This window comes from Python bivittatus, unplaced genomic scaffold, assembly GCF_059951505.1.
Source record: "Python bivittatus isolate LINGU-HERP-01145 unplaced genomic scaffold, Pbiv_v1 ctg000610_np1212, whole genome shotgun sequence".
Taxonomy (NCBI): Eukaryota; Metazoa; Chordata; class Lepidosauria; order Squamata; family Pythonidae; genus Python; species Python bivittatus.
In genome coordinates this window covers 28,484,095-28,503,027 of record NW_028277088.1, presented here as the reverse complement: position 1 = coordinate 28,503,027, position 18,933 = coordinate 28,484,095, and the positions used below count along the sequence as shown (strand labels likewise).

The 18,933-nt window shown below is 38.5% G+C and overlaps 1 protein-coding gene across 1 annotated transcript in view; it reads right to left on the bottom strand.

The window, feature by feature from the left end:
- Positions 1–18,933, bottom strand: part of LRRC72 (leucine rich repeat containing 72) — a 21,184-nt gene extending 2,251 nt beyond the window's left edge. Inside the window, exons 1-8 of the mRNA XM_007430367.3 lie at positions 18,721–18,933; positions 17,785–17,858; positions 13,687–13,756; positions 12,779–12,860; positions 5,714–5,827; positions 3,341–3,430; positions 1,360–1,518; positions 584–611 (exon numbers count right to left, since the gene is read on the bottom strand). Of these exons, the coding sequence (XP_007430429.1) occupies positions 584–611; positions 1,360–1,518; positions 3,341–3,430; positions 5,714–5,827; positions 12,779–12,860; positions 13,687–13,756; positions 17,785–17,858; positions 18,721–18,834 (731 nt within the window). The 5' untranslated portion in view covers positions 18,835–18,933. The remainder of the gene's footprint in view (positions 1–583; positions 612–1,359; positions 1,519–3,340; positions 3,431–5,713; positions 5,828–12,778; positions 12,861–13,686; positions 13,757–17,784; positions 17,859–18,720) is intronic.

Genomic DNA, 18,933 nt, shown 5'->3' with positions numbered 1-18,933 from the left:
TAATTATGCAAAACGTATGCAAGGTAAGCAGGACAGTAGAGAGATATACAACTCAAATAGCACAGTCAATATATTCAAGCCACCTGTATCTTCCATTGAAATTTCCTTTTGCAAACCACTCACAATTCAAGGATGGGTGAATCTAGCTGTGCCCACAAATAAGTACTATTGTTATGCACAAGTTCAGGAAGCAAATAGGGTTCAAATTAAATATTATTTTGGCTTGAATATAGACAGAAGTTTTCTCTGCTATAAGTATTAAACCAAGGATTGTGCTTCTGGGAGCCAAGTTAACTGACTATACCACTATGGCAATCATTGCCAGTTGCTGCTATTACAATTATTTATAGACAGACATTGTCACTTGCAATATGTATCTATGAATACATATAGATGTGTATATATTTTGAAATTTAAACTTCTAATACAGGATAACTCTTCATGTAGTTTATAAAATGGGTATTAATGTTTATACAAGCACAATTATCTGTTTAAGGAGCTATCACTTGACTTTTACTTATATAGGACATCTTGTATTTAAAATATAATTTTAAAATATGGAGAAACTGTTCGAGCTACTTACTTAACTAAGTGATTTCCAAACTCGCAACCTAAAATAATGATTAAAAACACTGAATTTTATATATTCCTTTAGTCAATTGACATATACTGCTAAACAACTAGTCAGTTTAAATGACATTCATTTTAAAAAGCAAATGTAGAAAATTATCAATTAGGTCTAAAATGTTTATTGAATAAAATTTATTGAATTTTAATTTTGAATGGACATAGCCTTTATAATTATTTACAATTTGTGATTTACATAAAAAGGATTTTTCTTTTTTTCTCTTCAGATTAACGTCTATGCCACATGCGTTTTCAAACATATTAATGAATTATAGATTTCTGAAAGTCTAAAACACCATATAATCTGGGGAACTTATATAGGCCCAAAGCCTTCATCACTTAACCATTATCCCCCTCAACAAACATTTTCCTTAGAGTCTAGAAGCAAGGCAATAATTCTTAAGAACTGCTTCATATTCATATTCATTCAGTGTATACATACAATAAATAAACAAGTAATTTTTTTAAATTTATCAAAGTTCAAAATCTCAAATAGCTTAATTTTTGAAGAACCAGAAAAGCTAAAAATAGATTGACTTCAACGTGGCTTTGTTTTTACAAAGTACCTTTACTGATATGTACAGCACAATTAAAAATAAAGATCTCTTGAAGTTGAGAGGTAAAAGAAAGGAAATTATAGACATTTAGATAATGTTGAAAGTTATTAAGCATATGAGGAAAAGAGTGTTGATTGGTAATCTATGATATGCTGGTAAATTATTGTTAACATACCTGGAGGCAAGTGCAACACTTTTGTGGGAGTCAGATTATATGGTGCCTTTGGCAACAGAGGTATATCTACTTTCTTCCCAAATCCTATGGACTGGAGAACAAGAGTCTTCTCATGATTGTAGATATGCAGAGCTGATTCTCTTTCTTTTCTAGTTATTTCTGGGAAATATGAATTAAAGTTTTGCAGGAGCCTTAAAATATTTAACTATTTTTCATTCTCAAACTTTCTTAGACTTTTTATTTATTTTTAAGACATTTATTGATCACCTTTCACAAAATCTCCCAGAGACTCCTTTATTTCCCTTCCAGATATTATTCCTTTAGAATATTCACTGGAAGCTTCAGTGCCAAGTGACCTTTCAGAGGCAGTCTGAAACCTTGCTTCCACAGAATATTTTTTTTTAATGGGTTGGTTGACCCATAAAAACTGAGAAGTTCTGAAATGTATGGTGCAGATAAAGTAGATAAGAAGTATTTATTTCCCTCCTCTCAAAATACTAGAAACAGAGGTCAACCAATAGAATTGTATCTTGGAAGAATCAGGACAGACAAAAGGAATTTATTTTTACACACTTAAACTTCAGAATTCGCTCCTAGAGATGTGGTGATGGCTACCAGCTTGATTGGCTGCAAAAAAGGGTTAGACCAATTCACAGAAGTAATGGGGATCAACGGTTATTAGCCTTGATGGCAGTGTGACTACAGGCAGTCCTCAACCTACAACCATTCCTTCAGCAACCATTCGAAGTTACAATGTTGCTCAACAAATGGTGATTACGGCCATTTGTAACCTCTCCTGCCAGCTTCCCCAAAAAGTCAATGGGGAAGTCAGCAGGGAAGGTCACAAGCCCCCCCACCTGCGCACCCTCCCCCAGCCCTTCTGGGCTCATGCTGAGCAGGCCACTCGCATACCGCCGCACACTCTCTCTGACTTGTGCCTCACCTTTGCGCATCCTCCCCAGCCTGTGTGCTCCCCAACCCACGCCACACTTCTCGTGGACCCCCTTGCACCCTCCTAGACTCATGCCTCTCGTACATCCCCTCGCACCTTCCCCGACCTGTGCCCTCGCGCAGCCTCCCCAACCCACATCGTGCCTCTCATGCATCCCCTTGCACTCTCCCTGCCCATGCTGTGCCTCTTGCGCAACCCCTTGTACCCATCCCAACCCACACCACACCCCTGCACACCTTCCCTGACCCTCGCCACACCTCTCACACACACACCCTTGCACCCTCTCCAACCCATGCCACACCCCCGCACCCCCTCCCTGGTCCTCGCCATGCCTCTCGCATCCCTCCCCAATCCACACTACACCCCTGCACCCCCTCCCTGACCCTTGCCACATCTCTTGCACACCCCTCACACACCCTCCCCAGCCCATACCACACCCTCGCTGCGCCTCTCACGCACCCCCTCACAGCCTCCCTGAACCTCTTGCATACTCCCTCCCTCCATCTCCCACCTGGCAGCAGCCACTTACCTGCCTGCTGGCCTGGGATTTTAGTTGTGGGAAGCCAGCAGGAAGTTTCTTTGCCTAATGCTTAGCAACAAAAATTCCAGTTCCAATTGCCATCATAAGTCGAGGACTACCTGTACTCCCTTCTGCAGTTGGCTGAGCACTGTGAGAACAGACTGCTGGACTAGATGGTCCAGAGGTCCGATGCAACAGGGCACTGATTATGTTTTTATTTATTTATTTAACAAACTTATATAAACGCCCCTCTGTTAGAAGGAACTCTGGGCGGCAAACAAAATAAAAACACAATATACTAAAAAGACCATTTAAAATAATAAACAATGTTGAGGCCCCAAGAAAACTCACACTAATCCATCAGCCATCCCATGCCAGTTCCATCAACAAAACACGCAGCTATAACATCCCTGCATATTAAATCTTAGAAAATTACTTTAACCACAAAAATAATACTTTTTATATTTGCACAAAACATGTCTCTTGAGAAAAGAAAAAACAACTTCTACCTTTTCTGTCGAACAAAGTTACTGAGGGAATGTGATATATTACATACAGACGGTATCTGCTCTCTTGTGACAGAGGATTATTAAACAGGTCTGCAGAATTGAAACAGAGAAGAAAATTATTGAGCAAAAACTTGGCAACTGATGCTCATTTCAACTGTGCAAACATAGTATGCCACTTTGTATTCAGAAAGTACATCTTTCCTGAACATTGTGACCCACTGTGAAATGCATGGGGAGAGGGGGAAGGCCCAGCCTTTGTGGTATATTTTGTGTGATTATCTTTTAAAGTTCTTGTTTATACCTTATGATTAACTGGGAAAACTTACTACTTTAAGCAAGGAAGTAATCCTCAGGTTGCACTTTATACATTTCTTTTGCCCCTTGCAAACACATACTTGCATATCTAGCAGACATAAACTATAGCTGCAACAGAACTGACTCTTTCCTAGGTGATTTATTATCTTGGATGCCAGTCCAAGATCAAGAAACAGACTTAGCAGAACTATTGAGGTAGGCTATAATAGCAGAATCTTGAAATCCTGGTTGTGCTTCACCTCCCCTCCCTCTTATATCCCAGTGAATCAGATAGGAGCCTGCATGCAGGTCTTCTGAATACTACCTTGTTTCCCAAGATTTAAGGAATGTTTCAGTTCTCTTCAGTTCTTGCCTATTTCCCTCAAGGTCATCTCCCTAACTCTCTACAGTAAGCTACAAATTACATTACTTTGGGAAAGCATTTTGGATTAGTCCATCTGAATAATAGGAATACTTCTATATTAGATAATGAAGTGTGGGATTTTTTCAAGAAATCCTGAAAAACTTTTGTTTTAGAAATGTCTTTCGCCTTCACAAAAAGAAAATCCTAACTAATTGCACTTAAAGAGCCACTAGATGGCAGCAGTGGAAAGAATACCTACTACACTACTATAATTTACTTAGAAATGATGCCAATATTAACCAAAACATTTTTGTTATTAGTTTTAATATGGATTTTCATTTCAATTATTTGCAGAGAATGGTATGGTTGTATATAATCTTTGGTGCCTTTCAATGGAAAGAAAAGTAATAAATACTATAAACAAATATATCTAGATTTAATGTAACAACCAGCTTTGCTGAACTAATCGATACTTTTTTGCAAAACAAAAATAGTTCCTTTTCTATAATTATTGGAGAAATTACATTTGTTTAATGGACTATCAATTTGAGGGAACTATAAATAGTGACTTCAATATTGTGTAGTATCTTTTTTTTTTTTTTTTTTAACAGATGGCAGAATGCTCTTTTATTTATTTGTGTCTTCAAGTCAGTCTTGACTCCTGGTAACTGCCTGAAGAAGTCCATACAGTTTTCTTGGCAAGATTTTCAGAAGTAGGTTGTCACTGCCACCTTCTTAGGGCTGAGAGAGAGCTACTGGCCCAGAGTCGCTCATTTGGTGTCCTGTCTACAGTAGCAGTAGAACTGTCTCCTGGTCTCTAGCCTGGTACCTTTTACCAGTACATCGAACTGGGTCTCAATGATCTACTTAAATTATCTTAAATACACATTCTTGTTTAAGAAAAAAGTTTGCTCTTCTAAACCAATCTCAATATAGCCCAGAGTTATTTGAAAAATCCCCATTCCACCATAAACTTTCTCCCCTTTCTATATTACAGTTTTTCCAGTCCAGTGCTTCCAAAATATGATGGGCTATGTCTTCCATGGTAACTGGGAATTTAAATTTTGAAATAATCCTTTCTTAAAATGGTCTATAAAGAAGCATCTTAAAATAATCTGACAGTCATATGACTCATCTTCTTTTCAATTTCAGGCTGACTCCGCTTCAGATTTCTTCCTATGAAATGTTCAGTATGCTAGCAATGAGTTGGATGTTATTAAACACCTCCAATAATTACTTTACCAAGGCATAAGTTCCTACTACTTAGAATTCTGAAAGCCAAGCAGGATCTATGAGTGCATTCCTTTAGGGGGGGGGGGAAGAGAAAGATTGCCTACACTCTCACTTTCAAGGTTAACAGTTTATAATCCTACTTCCCTGCAGGCAATTTCATACAGCAGAATTTAGTGGCGCCAGTACTGTCTTGTTTATCTTAATATGAAGTTTCAGACTCAGGCATTTTCATCTGTCCCTTGCTCTGCCCAATAAGGTAAAAGAACACACACACACAAATTAAAAAGTACACAGGTGTGTTGAATTATAAAAATGGTTTCTCAACAAAGGAACCTCTTTTAAAAGCTGAATTATATGATCCCATCCCCTTCTATGGATGAATAGAAAAGCTGCTTCTATGAAATGAATGTATGTATCTTGGTAATGTTGTTCTATATAAGATACACACACATACACACACACACACACACAATTATTATTACTTAAGGTGTGTAAGGTTTGCAGTCCTTGTAGTTCTTTCACAGTCATATCCAAGTTTTTTAACTGATTGTTGTGAAGCAGCAAGATCTGCAATGAGTGTAGATTTTTCAGAGCACCTGAAAATGATAACAGTAATCAAAAGATAAGGCACTAGGGAAACAACATATGCTTTAATACCTATTGCAGGAAGGGCAATAAATCAGCTAAGACTTTCACGCTCTCTTTTATAAGATTCTTGAAGGCATCTGGCTGGATGGGAAAAAGCTGGATGGGCCCATAGCCTAGATCAAAGGTCCCCAAACTCTTCAGCTCATTGACCCCTTCATGAAGTATCAGATTGTTCATTCCCCCCCCCCAAACATTTAATTATATGAAAATAATTTAATAACTACTACTTTAATAGTACTACAAATAATAACAATAATAATAGAGACAATTCAAGGCCACTTTCACTGGCAGCTGACCATCCAACCCTGGGTAACACTTTCGCCGCTAGCTACCTCACCTTCAGGATGAGGGACTGGCATGGAGCTCTACAGAGACCCCAAAAGATTAATTGATCCAATCAACCTTCCATCATTTATTGACTACCTATTGACCTCCAGCCATTTACTGACCCCCTTTTGACCCTAGCGATTTATTGACCCTTGTGTGATGGAGGACTTGGATGAGGAGGTTCAAGGTCATGGGGAGAAGAATCTCAAGCATCTCCTCAGCCCACAGCCTGAGCGTGTGAAAGCAAAGAGGATGAGACTGGCACTACCCTAAGGAATTTGTAGTGTTTAGTTGCAGACTATGGGAGTTAGTCTGGTGAGATTCTGTCTAGCAGGTGTAAGGTAATAAAGTAACTGAGCAATTCCAGAACCATCCCGTGGAGCTTCTTGGGCTGAACCTGGCACTTAGATAGTCCCATCGACCCTTGTGGGTCAACACTGACCACTTTGGGGAACCCTGGCCTAGACCATGTTCTCACTGTGACCACCACCAACTGAAATCCAGCCTGGAGGAAATGCTAGCCTGTTATTATTGCAAACAGTTATTTTTGGAATGTTTAACAGAAATTATAATGAAATCTTAATTTCATGGACCAACTGCGGGAAAGACATGTCTATTATTCCCAACTATCAGTTAAATCTGAGACTATGTCTTTGTGTTCATTTACATCATTTACACGATTACAGCATTATGCAAGTAACATAATTGATGCAAATTACATCAGTTACACAGATGACACAAATCACTGTTGAAATCTAATCTATTGCACACAAAACCTGTTTTATTAAGGTCCAAGTAAAGAGATTTCTCCAGTAGTAATGTATGGCTGTGAGAGCTGGACCATAAAGAAGGCTGAGCGCCGAAGAATTGATGCCTTTGAACTATGGTGCTGGAGAAGACTCTTGAGAGTCCACTGGACTGCTAGGAGGTCAAACCAGTCAATCTTAAAGGAAATCAACCCTGATTGCTCATTGGAAGGATCGATAATGAAGCTCAAGCTCAGATACTTTGGTCACCTAATGCGAAGAGAGATCTCTTTGGAGAAGACCCTGATGCTGGGAAAGATTGAAGGCAAAAGGAGAAGAGGACGGCAGAGGATGAGATGGTTAGATAGCATCACTGAAGCAATGAGCACGAAACTGAGCAAACTCAGGGAGGCAGTGAAGGACAGGAAGGCCTGGAGCAATATGGTTCATGGGGTCACAAAGAGTCGGACACGACTTAACGACTAAACAACAACAAAGAGATTTCACTGCATTAGGGTGTTAATTAAACTCAGGCAGCACAAACAACATGTTACCAAGCCAATATAAGGATTCACTAAAAATATGAATAAATTAATCTTGCTCACATAAAAGCAGCAATTGGGATTTAAGATTTATTGCTGAGTTAGACCAATATTTCACCTATTCCAATACTCATATCTTCATAATAGACAGAATGATACCTGAGAGGATACTATGAAAATATTTTATTAGTTTTAGAAAGGTATATGCCACCATTCAAAAGGTTTCTAAAAGAAACTTTGGAATTACAATAGTTTAAAACTATAATTAATTCTTTTAAAGTAAAAACAATTGTTAAATCCATATAGCATTACAAACTACTGAAGTACAGATAAAGAAAATTAGATAAAAAGGACTATCACAAAATAAAAATTAATACAACACATTAAAAAAAAAGTTTGGATGAGCAAAAAATCCCTTCACCTGGTGCATGAATGGTAACTCAGGACCATTCATTATTTGCCAACTAACTATGGAAGAAATATGTCCCTGACAACCTCTTTCTTTTCTACCATGTTTTTATGACACTGCTTTCATCTTATCCCCAACGCATACCTGAAGTAACTTAAAGTAATCCTTAGTTGTTTTTGTGTTAAAATAGTATTTTCCCCACAAGAAGCCATGGCAATTTTGTTGTGTGTATTACCTATACACTTTATCGGCCTTTTGGTCAATTTTTCTCTGCAGTGACAACCCTGTGAGGTAAGTTGGGCTGAAAGAGTTACTGGCCGAAAGTCACTCAGTGAGTTTCTGTGGCTGAGGATGGATTAGAACTTGGTCTCCCTGCTCCTAATCCAAGATCTTAACCATTAGGTCATACTGTGTCTCAGTTTTGCCTGGGTGTATTCCAAGAAGTCCAGCTGATAAACTTTTGGAAGTGTTTAGCAGTATTCTGGAATATGCTATGCCAGAATAGTACTGAACCACTATCTGAAAGAAGTCTGATGATAGCTGATACGAACTGATCATTGGGCTGTCTTTGAATATTCCTGTGCAAAACGTGTGCCAAAACAGAACCAATAATCAAGGTCATTTTAGACAGAGGTTTATTGTTGTTCCAGAAGACCTCTAAACCTGCATTCATAAAGCAAGCCTGAACAACAGCTGAGAATTGCACTGTCAAGCAGCAGGGAGAAAGCGCTTTACCATACTCTCCTCCATCATCACCGTTCGTCAGCCTCACATTTGTTTGCTTGTTTGATTTATAGGGGCCTCATGGGATTGACATACAAAGGCTGCAAAGGGGCAATCCAATCCAGAGCCTGTCACATGGCTATTCCAAACAGCAATAAGGGATTTAGATAAACTTCCTATCAGATCCTCAGAACAAACTTCAAGCCGCAGGGTTCGGTACTCTCTCCACTCCTATCTAACATCTACATGAAGCCACTAGGTGAGATCATCCATTGCCATGGGGTGAGGTGTCATCAGTATGATACTCAGTATGATACTCAGTTACATTACTCAGTTATATATCTCCACCTTGGTGAACTAAGCAATGCAATTGATGTCTTATCCTGGTGCCTGGAGACCATAGGGGTTTGGATGGGGAACAACAGGCTTCAGCAAGACTGGCAAGACTGAGTGGCTCTGGAGTTTTTGGGCCTTCTGGTTCTGGGACTTTACCACTTTTGGTACTAGATGGGGTGGCACTAGCCCAGACTGACCCATTATGCAATCTGGGGGTCCTTCTAGACTCATGACTCCTCCTAAAGGAGCAGGTAGCAGTTGTGACTAGGAGGGCCTTTGCACAGCTTCGTGCTGTGCGCCAGTTGCACCTCTTCCTGGATCATGAGGCTCTACTCACAGTCACTCACACTCTGGTCACCTCCAGAATGGATTATTGTAACACATTCTATATGGGGCTGCCCTCGAAGAGCATCCAGAAGCTTCGGCTGGTGCAGAATACGGCTGCATGGACAGTTATGTGTGCCCCTAGGTGGGCGCACGTTACACCTCTGTTCTGCCAACTTGCTTCCTTGCTGCCAGTTTGCTTCCAGGTGCAATTCAAGGTGCTGGTTTTGTCCTTTAAAACCCTACATGGTGTGGGACCAGGTTATCTGAGAGACCATCTCTTCCCGATTACAACAGCCAGGTCAGGCAGGAAAGTCTGCTGTGAGTCCCATCTCCAAAGACGCTCCATTTGGTGGAACCCAGGCAGTGCGCCTTTTCTGCTGTGGCCCCCAGCCTCTGGAACATAATTCCCCCCAAGGTGAGGTTAGCCCCATCTCTGTTCGCCTTCCAGAAGGCCCTTAAAACATGGTTTTTTCATCAGCCTTGGGGAATCCCATGGGGAGCCTGCAAGGTGGCTGTATGAGGTCAAATGATTATTATTCTCTCACAATCTTGGTTATTTTACATGTTTATTTAAGTTGGACTGTCTTTAGATTGTTATATAGTTTTTAACTGTTGCTATGTTTGTACACTACCCAGAATCATGTCTTTGTGAGATGGGCGACTATATACAGTCATGTGAAAAAGAAAGTACACCCTCTTTGAGTTCTATGGTTTTACGTATCAGGACATTAAAAAAAATCACCTGGTCCTTACCAGTTCTCAAAAGTAGGTAAATACAACCTCAGATGAACAACATATGACATATTACACCATGTCATCATTTATTTTACAAAAAGAAAGCCAAAATGGAGAAGCCATGTGTGAAAAACTAAATACACCCCTGCTGCTTCCATAGGTATGAAGAGGCTAAGTAGCAGCCAGGTGCTGCTAATCAAATGCCCTTGATCAACTGATCATCAGCAAGTGTGACTACTTCTATAAAAGCCAAAGTTTTATGAGTTTGCTGGTCTCAAGCATTGAGGTGTGTGTTAATATAATGCCAAAGAGTAAAGACATTAGCAATGATCTTAGAGAAGCAACTGTTGCTGCCCATCAATCTGGGAAGGGTTATAAGGCCATTTCCAAACAATTTAAAGTCCATCATTCTATGGTGAGGAAGATTATTCACAAATGGAAAACATTCAAGATGGTTGCCAATATTCCCAGGAGTGGATGTCCCAACAAATTCACCCCAAGGTCAGACTGTGCAATGCTCAGAAAAAGTGCAAAAAATCCAAGAGTTACATCTCTGACTCTACAGGCCTCAGTTAGCATGTTAAATGTTACAGTTCATGACAGTACAATTAGAAAAAGACTAAACAAGTATGGTTTGTTTGGAAGGGTTGCCAGGGAAAAGCCTCTTCTTTCTAAAAAGAACATGGCAGCACGGCTTAGGTTTGCAAAGTTGCATCTGAACAAATCACAAGACTTCTGGAACACTGTCCTTTGGACAGATGAGACCAAAGTAGAGGTGTGGCCACAATGCCTAGCACCACGTTTGGTGAAAACCAAACACAGCATATCAGCACAAACATCTCATACGTCAAGCACGGTGGTGGAGGGGTGATGATTTGGGCTCGTTTTGCAGCCACAGAACCTGGGCACCTTGCAGTCATTGAGTCGACCATGAACTCCTCTGTATACCAAAGTATTCTAGCGTCAAATGTGAGGCCATCTGTCCGAGAGCTAAAACGTGGCCGACACTGGGTCATGCAACAGGACAATGATCCCAAGCACACCAGGAAATCTACAACAGAATGGCTGAAAAAGAAAAGAATCAAGGTGTTGCAATGGCCCAGTCAAAATCCAGACCTCAACCCGACTGAAATGCTGTGGCAGGACCTCAAGAGAGCTGTGCATAAACAAATGCCCGCAAACCTTAATGAGCTGAAGCAATGTTGTAAAGAAGAGTGGGCCAAAATTCCTCCACAAAGATGTGAGAGACTGATAAAGTCATACAGAAAATTATTACTTCAAGTTATTGCTGCTAATGGTGGTTCTACAAGCTATTGAATCATAAGGTATACTTAGTTTTTCACTAGCATCCCAGTTAAAAAGAGATTTGACCATGGCAAAGATCCTCCACTCCCAGATCATGTCACAACTGCCCTGAGAAAAAAAATAGGTCTAACACACAATCCCACTATATGTCAGGCCCTCAAAAAATTTGGCTCAGGTCCATAGTTCCTATGGTGGCCACGAACTCTTGAGCTGTCCTAGACTCCATGCTGGGTTATTGCTGCAGAGAAAAATAGGAGAGAGCACTATGTACACGGCCTTGAGCTCCTATATCCAAATGGTGGGTTACAAATCAATTAAATACTTGCAGAGTTAGTTTTGACAGATATTTAAAGCTGCCAGACTACTCATCCATCAAAACCTGCCTCCTCCTCAAACCCATGTTAAGGAGAGGAATTGGTGTTTTCTCAGCTGCTAATAATATTTTCTGGAAATGAAGGAAAATAGATGTGGGGAATTCACCAATCTTTGCCCTTAGTATGCCCTGTAAATAAGGGTGACATCTTGCTTGTGGCAAAATAGAGATTGCTAGTGACTACAGCAAATTTCATTCCAGTAAAGTTTGATAGGATTGGCAGATAGCCCTAACTTAGCTAAGGCAAAAAGACAAAAAGTCTCTCAATAGGTGTCAGTCATGCCTGAACAGGGAGATGGACAGAAAACTGGACAGGCAGATTTATCACTAAGGAGCTTTTATTGTGTCTTCTTTGCTGAATATAGGTTCAGTTCATACAAGTTGTGACAAGATATACAGTAAGCTAAATAGTTTACATTTACTGAATGTAGCTATGTGACTGCTATAATTTCAAAAACAGCAAGGTTATTCCTTTATTGTACATTTCTATTATTACACAGGGCTCCTAATAATATCCCAACAAAAAATCCACTAGATCTATACCCATTTAGCTTCAGCACTGATACAGAATTTAAAACTGGCCATCTCAAATTTCTGGCTCATCCAAGCTAATATATTGCCGGACTATTTCTAACACACTTAAGCTTTCACAACTAAAACATTAATCCACAAACTGTTTTTTTTCTCAGATAACTCATTTACTTCACATATATCTCTGCAGTGAGATAGTCACTCTGCAGTGAGATGGATGGTGACAAATGTGAAATATAAATAAATATAAATAAATAAATATCTACTTTTTCTGATATACAACTTAATTTCTGGTACAATTCTTCTGGTCAAGAATTAGGATTCAAAACTCAGACATCTCATACAGATCACTCTGCCAATGAACAAATGATTATTCTTCACTCCACTGGAACCAAAGTAGTCTTCTAGATTACTATTCTCTTGTGTCTATATTTTCACAAAACACTACATATTTAAAAGAACATTCTTACTGTCCTTTGCAAACATATTAAGCTTATTTCTTAATCAGAAAAATCAAAACAAGGGAAATAATGTTTAGACAGTACCTGTTATATTTCTGATATCATTATTATGAAGATACAATTCCGTCAAGCAGCAGTTATACTTCATGAAAGTTACATACTGAATCTAAATTATGAAAATTAGAATAATAGCTTTGTTATTTTACTTTTATAGAAGTTGTCACTTTTATAATGGCTTTGTTGATTTTTTTAAAATTTCTGTAACAACAGATATATAAGTATTTATTTATATAAATAAAAATATATAATCTGCAGTATCTAATATTTATATATGTTTATACATATATGACATATTTTTACAAATTATATAAAAGATCCAACAGATATTCAGAGTTTAACATATTTAATATAAGTGTATTAATACTATATTATTAATATAGGTACAAGAACTATTATTCTGTATAATATGGTTGCCATATTACCTAGGATATTTTGGGAAATTGATCCTAATCAGTCTGCTGAATTAAAGAGATTAGAGATGTGCACAACCATTTTTCTGGAACTGGACCCTTTTGGAGAAATCCAGAACATTCCATTTCTTCGTTATCTCACCAATCTGACTGTTCTGGCAAAGTCTGGACATTTTCCAGAAGGTAATCCATAGACCTGGGAAGCAGTTTGTGATGTTCCAGAAAATTGCCAGACTATCCCTGAAATGTATGCACGATTAAATTATATGGAATATTATAGAGTTTTTTGAAGAGTCTTAAACATGCATATTTATTTTAGCTTAGCACGATAAATTAACTCATCCACCATGCATAAATTATGTTTCAACCAGGCAATTACAGCTTTTATAATTTTCATTATAATTCTGAAATCTTGGCTTACTTGTGAATGCAGCCAAAGGTGCTGTCCTTGAAAGAATGATTTGAAAAGGGTCATCAGAGATAAGGAGAAATTGGGGTGGTGAAAATTCCTGTATTTGTTACCTTGTTATGGTTTAGCCACAAATATCTTAATTTCCGGAACTGTGATAAATCAGGGACATCTTTTAATCCACTGAAAGAGAAACTCATAACTTTAATATGCAGTGACCACTGAAATATACTACAGTAATGCAGCACTCATGCTTAAATATTATTAAAGGTAAAACAATATATATTCTTATTCTATCATAGTTATAGGTAGTCCTTGCTTAACAACAGTAATTGGGACCGGAATTTCCATCACTAAGTGATGCGGTTGTAAAACACAATGTCATGTGACTGTGCCGCTTAGTGACAGCAGTTCTGGCAATCCCAGGTTACTGTCATTCAGCATGTGACTGTGACTTCCTGCTGGCTTCCCCACTTAACTTTGCTTAGGGGAAGCCAGAAGGGTAGGTTGCAAACCATGATCACATGACCGCAGGGGTGCTGCAACACCTGGAACTGGAGGACCAGTTGTAGGTACCGATCATTCAGTGCCATCGTAAGTTTGAATGGTTGCTGAACGAGTGGTTGTTAACTGAGGACCACCTATATTAACAACTACAGAGAGTAAGTATGATGCAAAGGGCATAGACAGAAGAGACTGGAAAATTCATCACTAACATGATTTGGATTTGCATCAGCTTCTCCATATCCATCCTTGATTTTCTTTAACTTATTTTAATGAAACAAAACAAAACAAAAAAATCTCAGATTTTTAAAAAATGAAACCAGTATATATCCAACTAGACATCAAACCACTGCAGAAGTATGTTTAAAATAGTACTCCATATAGCATAAGCACTAAAAGCACAGAATCATAATAAAAACAGAAAGAAGGAAATACAATAGAAGGGTAAAAAAAATCAACCAATTAAAACTGACCACAATGTATGTGGCATGGATCTTATATTTTATTTATCTGTTTGTTTGTTTTTACTTCCTGCAATTGAGAAACTGGATTATAAGAATAATTTTTTAGATTAAAAAAACCCTCCGTGTACTATAGCCAGTTAAAAATATTACTTCTGTTTTGTCATAATCTGAAACAATTCTGTGGTGGAAGAGGAAACAACTTTGTCCAGTCCACACAGGATCTAGAACAAATAATAACAAGTAGTATGCCTTCCATATAGACTGGTGTCACAATGCCCCTAAATAATGATTTGTTTTATTTATTTTTGGTTTAGCATGTTTCATGAACCCAGCTATGGGTAGGAACATTATAAGCTTAGCCAATTATAGTTTAGTCTACAAACTATGGTTTAGTAAGATATGTGAGCTTAAATGTGGTCTACTGTGAGACTTCAAATCCATAAAATGACAAAGAAGCCTAATGGATTTGGCTTAATTCTTCTGAACAAATCAGTCTAAAAGAGATATTATTTTATACTGCATTTTGGTCTTAAGATAACTAATTTTGTATTGCTAATAGTGCTTGCTTTTAAATGTTTAATACTGACATCATTTTATTTACAGAATACAAAAGTACACAATTAAGCATGCCAATTGTTTCTTCTTTTTATTTCTCCTCCAAAAACATAAATTGAGTTCTAATTGTTTTCATTATTTTACATCTTCCCGCCTATTTTTACTCTTTAGGTAATCTGGCTGCAAGTCTCAAACCACTTACTCTTGAGATATTTCACTGAAATCAATGGCAAAAATCTGAAGAAATACATCTGAAGACTGAACCCAAAGGGATCTAATTTATTCCTAGCAGAATTTTATTTCAACCTTTTCTTAAAAAATGCCCATTTTCACAAAGGTTCAAATCTAGGGTTTTATTTTAGTACAACTAAGCCCTCCGGGCTTCCAGCATCCAGATGTATTGATAAAATTATCAATTTCCTTGTGGTTAGATTTTCTGAAGTAGAATTTCCTTTGTTTGTCAACAGTACTATAAAAATAAGAGTCTTATAGAATCTTAAAAAGACTAAACAACTGATTATCACATAAACTTCCATTAAATGAAGTAGAGTACTAAGAAAGAAATATTCTATATATGCACAGCCATTTAAAATGGGGTAAAAGAAAGATCAGACAGAAGAGTTAATGACAATTAATAAAATAAAAGATAAGACACTGATGAGCTAATCAACAATTATAATAAGAATCCTGGGCAACCATTTAATATCTGGTAAACAGTATTAAATCTAATAAAGTTTAGCTCAGTTATTTTGCAATGAAATCAGTCTTTGTAATTCTTTTAAAGATAGCTGGTTTGAGATTTGTCACAATGTTTTAGAATACTACATTTTCCCACTGCTTTTTGGATATTGCCATTTTTAATGCTTAGTTTCAATTTTATTTCCAATCTAGTCAACAGAACTTCAGGTCATACTGTTTCTAATCCAACAAACCATGATTTGAAATAAAGAACACCTGCACTCTTCTTTTTCTTCCCTGAAAAGCAGGATTAAATACAGATGAGAAATTTTGATTTAAAGGAAAAGTGGAAATCATAGTTTGCTGATCTGAATACAGTGTCAAACTACAGTTCCGCTAGTCAAGAAATAATTGAATCTGAGTTCACAAAGTGGCTTCACATCTTTTTAAAATTTCTTCTGTAACAGTTCTACAAAATCTTTGACCAAAACTACAAATCGGGCAGGCCAATTAATTTGGACATCCTGAGAAAATCTTGGTTCCATCCATATCTTGCCAGACACAAGATTTGGGGTATTGGAAAACTGAAGGAAGGGAAAAGCAAATACAGTCTAATCTTATCCAATTAGATATACCCATGACAACTAAAATCAATTACCTTTAGAAATACCTATTTCTGCATAAAATTGAATTGTTATATTTCAGGGAGATGAACATATTTCTCTTATCTTTCTGCCTGAATTCATTACCTTTCCATTTTCTAAACCCTCTTGTGGAGGGGAGCAGCTGACAGGTTTTTGGTAGTAAGAGTTTTTTAGGTGGGGAGGCTGGGAGTTGGCTATAGCCCCAGATGAGGGTTAACTCAGGCAAGGCTGCAAATCAAGGACTTGTTTTGTTGTAGGCTAGAATTGTTTTTTTTTGTATTTTATCTCTTTTTAACTGGGTGTTATATAGTATGTGCAGAACCTTATCTTTCTTTGTCATCTTTAATAAAGTTGGTTGCTTTGTTTTGTTTAGCAAAGCGTGGAGTTGACTGGTGGCCTTCTAGCACCCATCTCAGCTTGGCTGAGCTATCAACTCCCAAAGCTGTTTGGTTTCCCTTCCTGCAGTTTAGTCAGACCCAGGGCAGGGTGAGGATTTCCCCTTCAGTCCTCTCCTGGTTCCCCCAGAGGTCTGGTGGGGAAGTGAAAATCTTGTTGTAATGAAGGGGTGGTGGCAGCAGTAAGGAGACCTAATTTTTCAGTCACTGATCATCTCCAGGCGCGGGTGACCTCAGAACCAAATTACCTCAGAGAAAGGGGCTGGTTTGACCCTGAGGGCACCTTCATTATTACACCTCTCTTTCCAAAAAAAGGGAATTTTAGTTAGGAAATGGCTAACACAGAACAGACTATGTCAAAAGAATGCAAAACTCTTAAGCTTCTATTTTAGTTCTACATAGAATATAGGAGAAAAGAAGGAAGCCCATTTTGTGTGGTCTTGGGTTGAGGGATGAGAAAATGATGTAACAAAAATAGGGAAAGGGCTTACTTATACAGGCCATTCAAATAATATGGTAGGTCAGTCCCTACTGTTTTCTCAGAATGACCTACATCCTAATTATTTGGTGTCAGCTGAGCTGAATCCTTCAATAGCTCTTCCCTTTTGAAATAAAACCATAACTTTCTAATATAGAAGAAAGGCGGCATCCGATTTTTTTAAAGTAAGCAATTTATTTAAGAACATGTAGAAATAAATTTGCTGGCGAGGAACCAGAATGATTTATTTTTCTTCATATCATATCAACTTTAAACATTTAGTAAATTCTGGTACTTAGACTATGCTAAAATGAGTACTAGCCCAATAAAACAAAGACTGAACGAACAGTCAAGCTCATACCATACTTTGATTTAAAATAGTGGAAGACATGTATTCAGAAACAGCCCAAAGAAAAATTCGGTCTGGTAGCTGAAAGATTCATTGGTCTTACATAGTACAGCTTAGTTACAATAACAGCTCCAAAAAACTTACTTTTCACCAAGGTACAGATCTGTGACTTCTTTATCATTCTTATAGCCACAAATTTTCAATTGCTTTTCTAAAATCTGAAAATAGATTGTGTCAGAAATTATAAGCCTACCAAAAGGATCCTAAATCATGTAAGAGGCAGCCATGCTCGTCAGCACAACCATTTTGTGAGAATCTATTACCTTTTGGACCAAAGACCTCACCTGAACATCAGCTTGACAGTTAAATTACGCAGGTAATAGAGCTGAGAACAACTCTGAGGGAAGAAGTCTGCTTTTTCTGGGGCAAATTTAAGTGTCTTCTGCTGATAATCCCCTTTTTTCACTTCTTTCTCCTGCAGGAGAACGGAAAGAGCACCCTCTTTCGCTTGCTCTCTCCCTTGGCTTTAAATTGCTGCTTTGGGACACCAGAGCCGCTCAGCAACACTTTTTTTCAACTGCTCCCTGGCATGGCCCCTTGATGAAGGAACTGAACTGCATGGGGTTCATATATCATCCTTAACTGTGTTTGACATAACCATGGTTTGCTGCCTAGGCCACAGTTGGTTGGGTATGGACAGCACACTTTCACAAAGGAGCTTTAATGAACTCAAAAGGCACCGTTTTCAATCATAAACTATTGAATAAACTGCAATTGGCTGGGTATTGCAGGAAGCCATCCCACTTGATTTACAAACCGCAATTCCCATAATAATCTAAACCCAGGCCGAACGAATCACATCATGCGTCAATCCCCAATACAAAAATAGGAATGGGCACAGGCTAAGAGGAAGGCACCCCGTGGTTCCTCAAAACCTCTGGTGCTTATGGCTGGACCTGGAAGGCCCTCTCGGACTCGGAGACCGTTTCTTTTTTAGGGGAGGAAAATAAAGATCCCCTCAGGAAGAAAGGGCTTAAAGACACACCCCCTACGAAACTGCCCCACAAGGATGAGACTCACCCCATTAAAAATTTGGCGCTCGTCCAGGCTGGTACTAGGCCTTCCTCTGCCACCGCCTGGACCACATTGCAAGGTTTCTTTAGTCTGTCGGGCGCCAAGGACCCTCCTCGACATTTTTATTGGGGGAGCGAGCGCATCGCTTCCCAGCCCGGTGAAAGAGGGCTAGGCCGGACGTGCGGAGGCAGTGCTGGGTCTCGTCCCGCTGCCCCGGGC